This window comes from Penaeus japonicus, unplaced genomic scaffold (genome assembly GCF_977035675.1).
Source record: "Penaeus japonicus unplaced genomic scaffold, GWHDUDI00000001_assembly GWHDUDI00000036, whole genome shotgun sequence".
NCBI lineage: Eukaryota > Metazoa > Arthropoda > Malacostraca > Decapoda > Penaeidae > Penaeus > Penaeus japonicus.
Window position 1 is genome coordinate 23,172,889 of NW_028234438.1, and position 9,883 is coordinate 23,182,771.

The 9,883-nt window shown below is 37.4% G+C and overlaps 1 protein-coding gene across 1 annotated transcript in view; it reads left to right on the plus strand.

Moving 5' to 3' along the window:
* Fpps (Farnesyl pyrophosphate synthase) overlaps window positions 1–9,153 on the plus strand; it is a 35,231-nt gene extending 26,078 nt beyond the window's left edge. The window contains exons 6-9 of the mRNA XM_043005341.2: window positions 39–71; window positions 7,327–7,398; window positions 7,528–7,725; window positions 8,614–9,153. Coding sequence (XP_042861275.1) covers window positions 39–71; window positions 7,327–7,398; window positions 7,528–7,725; window positions 8,614–8,757 — 447 coding nt within the window. The 3' untranslated portion in view covers window positions 8,758–9,153. The remainder of the gene's footprint in view (window positions 1–38; window positions 72–7,326; window positions 7,399–7,527; window positions 7,726–8,613) is intronic.
* Window positions 9,154–9,883: the final 730 nt, after the last annotated feature.

Below are 9,883 nucleotides of genomic sequence, written 5' to 3' on the forward strand. Positions count from 1 at the left end.
ACCCATTAATTTATTATTTTTTTCTCTTTGAATTACAGGCTGGAATAAGAAATACAGACAACGTGAGAGTGGTAAGCTATAGAGATGAAATGTATTCATAGTTTTTTCATGCTGTATATTCTGATTAACTTTTGTCATGCATGTGCATGGAGAATGGAGGAAAGTTTGCTATGTGGGATACATTTAAAACAGGCTATGATGCTGTATTGGAAACACCTTGTTGATGCTCTGTGTACTTAAAGATTATTTTTTTATTTTTTTTTATAATATTGCAGAACTAGTGAAGACATTTTATGTTCATGGAAAGATTTGGTACTAATGCAAGTTTCATAAATGTTTACTAAAACAACACCTAAACATGAATTTTCCCTGCAGTTGCACCTTTCAAGCTTAAAGTAATTTCAAGATGAACTCCAACAAGTATAATGTCAGACTACTCTCTTTATACTCATAAAATTATTTGTATCATTGGAGGTTATTCATTTCATTATTCTTCAGTATTTGATTTCTCTCTTTTTTTTGAGCTAGGTCATTACAAGTGCAAAACTAGGACAGCTAATCTCTTATGACAGCTAAACACTTGGTTTGCACCTTGCAAGAATCATGTAACCCAGAAAGGTCAAGGGAAATAAGGTCACAAGTAAGGAGATATCAGCTATTATCAGCTTGTATTGTATACATTCTTCAGTAAATTATTCATAGACTGAATATTTGCTTTTCTGTACCAGGATTTCCACTTCCTTCTATTAAACCCAAAGTTATAGCTTCAAGTTATTGCTTTAGTGGCCAAGCATTCATCTTGTCTGTTAGTGTACTCACTCACTTTCTTGTAGTTATTCTCTTAGCTCATGTTACCTTTGCTCATTCTTTTCCTTTTGTATATAATTTGTATGTTATTATTTCACAGGGACCTTTGCATTTTAACAAGTTTCTCCTATTTTATTTCACTCCTCTCTTTATTGACCTGCTTGATACAAGTGATATAAAAATGCTGATGGTAAAAAATCATACTAAGGTCTGGGTGAAGTGAAAGTGTCAGTCGGTAAATATCTTTTTCTTTTTTTACCAATCAAAGTATTTTCTTTTATTGTTTTTTTTATAATCGTACTAAGAATAATAATTGCATTTAATGGTAGATGATGGAAATTATTATTACAGTTACTAAAATAACCGTAACAAAAGTTAAGTTTTAAATCAGAAACATAGATGGCACCACTCTGTCCTGGAAGAGCGCCCATCCACACTCTCTACCAAGTACTATCATCAGAGAGTGATGACACATAGCAAGATGCCGACCTCTGGCTCTAAAGTTCCAGTGGTGCAGGATGTCCCACACCCCCACCCACCAAGAAACCCAACAAGGGGAGGCTAAATGTCAGAGAATATGGGAGAGTATATCTGCCACAACCACTTGCTGAAGGCAGTTGTGGACCTGTGAGATTCCAGTGAGGCAGTGTCTGCTTATTCTCAGCCTAGCCCAGGAGAACAGCATCACTCTATCTCCAGGCCTCGTGAATTCTAGTGTAGTGGGTTCGTGGGGCACTCACCCTCCTACAGGAGCTGTAGAGGAGCCTTCTGCAGCAGGAAGGCGTGGAAGGGCAAGAGGGAAAACCGGGCCGGCATAAAGGCAACTGACTAAGACGCTAGAATCTTTACTTTACGTTTATTTGTCAGGCACAAGCTACTACATGTATAAAACAAGGTATCACAGAACAGGCATGTAGTAGAATAAAAAACTTACTTTAAAAACGAGAACACTCGAGAAAAACACACTCCTGCCCAACCCAAGCACACAACCTTCCGCCTTGAAACCTCCTCCACAACTCAAAGATGGCGGTCTTGGAGACCCCGACATGACAGGGGGTTGCCAACTAGGAATTATTACAGATTGTTTGTGCTTGGATTGGGTGCTCCTTCTCCTCCTTCTCCACAGCCTAAAATACTCCTGGAGGTGGGGCGTTTGACAAAGCGCCCCGAAGGGCGTCGCCAAAGGGCGTGACGGGGGAGTACAAAAAAGAAAGAACACGGACGCAAGGCACCCGTCACCCGTTCGCATACGCGCGAACCCATAGCGTTCGCGTAAGAAATTACGTTACTCTACAGCCAGCTTACAGGGATGCCACACCTGGCAAAGACATGGATAGTTGAAAAAAAAGCATGTGCTGTAAGAACTATTTGGTCATCTTCCCTTCCAGGGAATTGACTAGGGGTAGGGTCCACTCAACAGGATTCCCACCTCACCCATAGCTAACTCACTGGGGTGTAAGGATTACTAGCCCCCACACTACAACAAGGCAGTCCCTGTTGGGGGGGAAGGGGGGTTAGAATGAGAGAGAATGTGAACGGTACTGTTTGCGGTGGTTGCAATATTCCCTGGAGCCAATATGGCTGGTTTGGCATTGGTGTCTGTTTTGTAGTGAAAACAAGAAAATGGATGCCCTATATCCAAAGGGTTAACCTTCCATGTTTTATTGTTTAATTCCCTTATTGTAATGTTTTGGTTTATATGCATTCCTGCCAAACAGTGTGTACAATCCTTATGAGGAATGGAAGTTTTGTTTTACAGGCAGGTGTTAGCAGACTGCCCATTAGCATCAACATGTTTGGGCGTTGCAATTGATACTATGAGCAAACAAATTAGGCTTTATCCTTTTCTTTCTGAATAGCTCCAAACACTAATTTTGGTCTAACATTTGACCCATATATCTTGTTATTGGAAATCAAGCTTAACCCAATCCCGACTTACCTGGCGATAAGTGGAAACCCTTACGCCGGGCCTATGCAATATTGCACCGGGAACGTCACACTGGTGTGTCGCCCCGTCATCGGGTATTTAGCCGTGTCATACGGGTGTGACGCACCATCATCATAGGTTTAATAGTTTTTTTTTCCTGAAAACATGCCCTGATAATGATTTTATCCTTTAATTCAATGATGTCCTCTTAGAAATAAGAATTTTAAGCACTTTAATTCTGTTCTTTAATGCTAGAATACTAAACTTGTTTTTGTGTAGCACCAACACTAAACTGGTGTTTTCTACCCAGTTTGGGAAATGAATAAGATATAGTAAATATGAAAATTTATCAGAATGAACAGTAACACATTTAACTTACAGCATCTTGCTTTAACTTAAACCTAAAACTTCTTACTTGAGGTAGAAATGAATTTTAGAAAAAATGGTGTAAACACCAAAAAATGACAAGACCCTTCCCAGGTATATGGCCTCTGGTCTTAACCCTTTCCCAGCGGGGCACGCGCTAAGTGAAAACCCCTACGCCGGGCCATTGTAATATTGCATTGGAAATGTCACACTGGCACGACACCCCAGCATCGGATATTTAGCTGTGTCATACAGGTGTGACACACCGTCATCATAAGGTTAAGGGGTCTCAAGTTCACAGTTCACGTACAAACTGTTGGAAAGAAAAGGTGAAAAATTACCCTTTTTTAGGTACACCAGAATAACTATCCTTTATTGCTATAATACGTGCCTGTGATTTTGTAAATCAGTATGAGTGATATATATCAACTTTTCACAATAAAATAATGGTTTAGGTATATCTCTAGAATATTAGAGCTTACCTCAGCATCACACAGTTGTCGTAGATATGTAGACATGCAAGTGACACTGTGTCCACTGCACCTTTGGTTTTACTATAGTGTTCGATTATCCCATTCAGTCACGGATATTTAAGTGTGCACTAATGCTAAACTAGGGTATAGGATAATCCAATGCATGTCTGTTGGAAAAATCCCGGATGATCAGCGGAGTCATACAAACTATCTCTGTCAAAGCTAGGGCAAAGTGGAAGCTATAGGGGATATTGGCACGCATGCCCCTCGGGAACATGTAGATATTAGTATTACATCACATGCGTCAGGGATAATGTAATTAGTATTACATCACATGCGTCAGGGATAATGTAATAAGTATTACATCACATGCGTCAGGGATAATGTAATTTGTATTACATCACATGCGTCAGGGATAATGTACCCTAGCTTAGCATTCTAAGGTTGATAAGAACCTCATTCACTGCTTTTTGCAAGATACACATTAGACATACAGCAAGGCAGTCACTAAACATCAATAGACCTGTGGTCATTGATAGGTCTGTTCGTGACATCCCTTAAATTCCCTTTACAGCAAGGAACCAATGATTGGAAAATGTTGGAAAACATTGGGAAATAGATTATATGAAGCATTTTGTTAAATCTTTCACGATGGGGCACTCGCTACGCGAAAACCCCTATGCCGGGCGATTGCAATATTGCATTGTAATCGTCACACTGGCATGACGCCCCGGCATCGGGAGTTTGGCTGTGTCACACGAGTGTGACGCACCGTCGTCATAGGGTTAACATACATTTACTCTTTAATATTTACATTATTTATTATCTATGCCTTTTGATGTGTGTACATTTGCTTTGCATTCTTCCCCTTGCTTTGATGATGATTTGGTATGAGATTGTTTGGAGTGCTCACAACCCCTTAGAAGAGGGATTATCCCCCAGATATTGCATGTAACCATTCTCTGAGTGGCTGTCTGATTAGCTTTAGACATTGTTTTCCCCATTTCTGTCCACATCTTGCAGTCTGGATGGATTTCTGGGTGATTGGAAAAAAAAAGTGCGAGTATGTTCATTTGTACCCACCACTGGTTGCATTTATCTGAAACATTTGTTTCTTTTAATTCTTACCTCTTTCTTTTATTATTATTATTATTATTTTTTTTTTACACAACTGTTGATTATGGTTACCATGCAGCTTTTGCCAATTGCCAACCCCATTCTCTTCACCTTTGGTGTCTGCCAATGTCTTTCATTCTTGTTGTCTCAGATATTGTAAGCCTCCAGCATAGCACTGGGTAGTGTATACATGAATTACCCATCTATGACAGATATCCTTTGCAATCTAGCTCTCACTTACTTTTTTGACAATGCTTTCATGGTTTGTGGCATTCCTACACTTTAGAGTGTTGCACCCATTGATGTCTTTTGTCCTACATCCTTAGTTTGTTGCTAGGAATGATCATCCAGGTGTATCAGTTCTTCTTTTGCAACTTCCTCCTCTTCCTTTTCATGCTATAGTATCTATACAATGGAAAGGAAATCTTTCTTCTGACTGGTGACTAGGTAGCTTCTGGTCTGGGAGAGCAAACCATGACTAACTTTTGCTGTTGCCGCCAGTTCATATCTTGTGTTTTCTGTTTTATTAACCTGTTGGAGATGGAAGAAAAATCAGTAATTTGATCCCTGATGGTCACTAGTGCAAGTTGTGTGACACTCAAGGGAGCAGCAGGTAAATGACCATCTTGCTTTCTTTCATTTGAAGGTAGTGTTAGAGCTAATCTCTTGTTAATTACTTTTCTGTTTTACCATATTAGGAGACTTGTAAATGCCATCTGACAGGTTTTATCGATGTTGAAATAGGGAGCAATTGTAGTGTAGACTCCATCAGTATAACAGATTTATGGGAGTTCAATAAACAGTTTTATATTTTTCATACTTGTTTTTGAAAGTAAAGAAATACAGAAGGAAAACCTACCACCAACTTAAAATATATGAAGAGTAGGGGCAGGAAGGCAACCCGTGCACACCTTTTCTCATTCTTCTTTCTGCACTGCTGGTAAATTATACAGGGAGGTTAGAATGATGCCATCTATGTTTGTGGTTTTAAACTAAACCAGGTTGGTGAATATTAGGGTAGTCATATTAATTATCACTAAATAAAAATATTAGTCTTAGAGTAATAAAGAAATATATTGGACTACTCTCTCGTAGCCTTAAATACACCATGACAACCATTATTATGTATGTCCTGACACCTTTTATCTGAACGGAACATATATGTCTTAACACCTGTCTACAATATGTTAATTCAATTTGTGATATACTAATCAACCTCATTATATATATTTTTTTTTCTTTTTAAAATGTTCAAGTTCATCCTACTGTGTTTAGGAGTGAGGCTAGTGTTTTCTTATTCATTAGCTGTATGGTGCTTGCTCCCTTGACAGAAGGTGCAGACAGTTGGCAGCTCACTCCTGTTTTCTTCTGCTCACATGAGTTGGTCCCTTCTTTGTTTTTTTAACTAAGCTCAGAACAAGCAACTGAGCCACCTCTTGGAGTTTGTAGTGGATTAGGCATGATCTTTTGATCTTTCCATGTACAACACCTAATGCTAGATTTGAGGATCTGTCTAATTCCAACCGTGGCATACATGATAATTTCTTGGTAGATGTTGCTAGATTCTGAAAGTTCTTGCTCTTGATTGCATTTTGTCAACTGGAAGTTATATACGTGATTAGATCACCATGCCTTGTAGCTATAATTTTTAACACTAATCTTTTGGACAGAAAAGAAGCAAAAGCACTTATTTACTACATTTGATATTATTGGGTTTTAGACATAGCCTTTTGGTCTATATTAACCTTTTATTTACACAAATTTTGTTAATTTTTTTCCATTAAGGAATGATTATTTTGATTATCCAAAGAAGGTGCTTTTTACAGATTTTTTGTCATTTGAAAAGATCAGATGCAACTGTTTCTATTTATATGTTATGTATTTCTATAGATGGTTCTTTCACTCACTTTATTGTCTTTTTGGTCAAGCAGATAAATAAACACTTAATTTCTACCAGTTTATTTACAATGTGATTTAGAGATAAATTGAACACATGTATAGGAGGTACATGAGCAGAGGCATAGTACACAGAAGATACAGAATGTGCTAACAGACACATGCACATGCATGATCTTTCAACACATGCTCAGATGCACCATTACTCACATGTTTCTACCATCACCACCCACAGCCATCACTCACCTCCATCTTTCACCTCCATCTTTCACCTCAATCACTAGTTGTTTCCGACACTCGGTACTGCCACCACCCACCTCTACCTCCCATTGCTACCACCTAACACCATTATCACCTTTCAACTTCACCAGCATTGCTAGTACTACTACTACTACTACTACTATGGTATACCACCACATACATGAATTCAATCATTTATCCATTGTCCTTTTTCTGCACTTTTGCTTTCGTTTTTAGTGCATATTTTTTCTTGCTTTTTGATAATCTTGATTATGAAATATTAGACTTTTTTTCCTTGCATGTTATCTGGATATTTAATGTTAGGTTGTGTGTTAAAGAGAATTTTGAAATACGATGGTACAGAATTCGAGTGTGTTAGTCATAGCTGGAATGCTACTGTGTTACATATACTTAAATTGCATATATAATGCAAATAAAGTTAATTCACAGAACAAGCAGCAAAGTATACATAGTAGTAATCTTTAAAATGCTCTAACCCAGGCTGACATCACAGACAGGGAACTCCATCGTCAAGCAAGGACAATCCTGGTAGAAATGGGACACTTTTTCCAAGTGAGTTATGTTTGAGAACCCCTGTATTTCCTTTGGGAACATATGATGTATTTGTATATTTTCATAATGAATTTCAATGACCAAAATGTTTTTAACAGTTTTTAATTTCTTGTTCTCTTGTATTTCTAGGTCCAAGATGATTATCTTGACTGTTTTGGTGATCCATCTGTCACAGGCAAGGTTGGAACAGACATAGCAGAGGGCAAGTGCACCTGGCTGTCTGTTGTAGCGCTTCAAAGAGCAACGCCTGCACAGCGGGCTCTCATGGAGCAACATTATGGCAATCCTGAAGAAGAGAGTGTGAATAAAGTCAGAGCACTTTATAAGGTTAGTGTATGTGGAGATGTTGAAATTTTGATTTTAAAGGATGAATTGTAAAAATAATGCTCAAGATTATAACAAGAAAATATGTTAGAATTGTTTAATGCACAGATAGATATGTAATGAGACAGAGAATTATGACCCTCCATCCATTTTCTAAGGCTCTTTGTCTAAAGTCCTTGCATCAGTGAGACGGACATATTATAAATATTTGGACAGTGTTTACTTCAAGTTTATTTTTAAAAAGATATTTTTTTTTTTATTTCCATAGAGTTATCATAGAATAGCTACCACCACAAAAAATATAGAAAAAGACTCATACCTATTAATATCTGGTAATAGTTAGCATAAAACTGATATAAATAGAAAATACACTGTGAATGGATTATTTTCTGTAACTTTTTGGGTTGACCATTTTATGTTATAAAGGTTTGGTTCAAAAATTAATATTTTTGTTGGATTAAAATGTGACAAATATTTATATTTTCAGCAGTATTACAATTAAATAAAAAAAGGAAAATAAAAACTCAAAAATAAAATATTTCTAGTTCCTATTTAATAAAGTTCAGCATTTTAATAGCCTTCATATTTCTTTAGACAGTTCCTGAGATGTTTCCCTTGGTAATTAGAAAAAAAGAAAACTTTCATAAACATAACTCTTTCTTCTTTATTTTTATTATAGAAAAGTAAGACTGGTACAAAACTTTGCTGGTGAAACTGTATAGCCACAGAGTTGGCACACATTTTGTGTTGCCTCAAAGTATGTTATTGCAGATGAATATTTATCAGTAATTTAATGTTCCCCCTATTATTTTTTCAAGTTTTTATATATATCATTTGCTAAACTCACTCCCAATTGTTTTCACTTCATGTACACACTTGTTCTTTTTTCAGGAACTGGGTTTACCAGCTACTTATCGTGCATACGAAGATTCTACGTCTTCCATGATTCGAGTTCACATTCAACAGATATCTCGCGGACTCAATCATAATGTTTTTTTCAAGTTCTTGGATAAGATCCACAAGCGATCAAGCTAAATGTTTAAAGTGCACTATATAGGTCTCTTGTAGTATATTTTCATATATAACCATTGCTTTTGTCAATGCAATAAACATTGATTTGATCTTGTGTTACCTTATGATTTTTAGTCAAGGAAATAATCTGTGTGTAGGGATTTTACATCAGTTTTAGAGGAACCAGCATAGATATTTAAATATAATAAAGTTATTATTCCAAGACATTTTTTTTCTTTATTTTTTTGCAGTGGAGATTGCATCTGTCGAGTAGAAATGAAATGTTGCTTTTTTCTGTGTTTCTGCACTATGTATATGATGTGTTATGCATGCAGTGAAATTAGGTTCAAGGTTATTCCCAACATTCTTTTTGCAGTTTCGGTCCAGCAAAAGACTAATAAAATGTACACCATCATATTAGTTCTATCTTTTGATTGTCCGAAGGTAGATTATTATTGACCCAATGCGATGATGGATAGTTTCGTATGTCCAGTCTCCAGGAGGGGTTTTGTTTCAGAACGAGGCAGCTTTACACAACGTACTTTGACTTTTCCCACTCACTTTCAGTCACTCGTTTAAAACGAGCCATTTTTGTGTTTTATTTTTTGTGTGTTTTACTGTGTTTAGAGACTTATATGTGCCCTATGACAGGCTCTATCAGTGCTGCAGTTGACTAAAATTGTAGTAGAGGATCAATATCAGGTCATTATTTTCTTTATTCTCAGTGTGATAGAAGTATTACTGTTTTATGGGAGGACAAAAACCTTTTTTTTTTTTGGTGTGTGTGTGTGTGTGTGTGTGTGTGTGTGTGTGTGTGTGTGTGTGTGTGTGTGTGTGTGTGTGTGTGTGTGTGTGTGTGTGTGTGTGCGCGCGCGCGCGCGCGCACAGTGAAGATAACATGAAGAGGTAGGGAAGAGGAAGAAAATAAACCTGTGCTTATGATTGTGAGTGCCACAGTAAAAGGCATCCCTATTGGCACAGTAGCACATTTTAGACACTGGGTATGGTTTAAATCACCTTCCTTTTCTTGCTCTATAGTACCACCGAAGGATGTGCAGATAGAACAAGAGGTCGGTAACTTGCTGTGTACCACCGATCTATAAAGACAGTGCTTGCTAGAGACCAGGGATGAGTGCCATTCAAGGCTCTC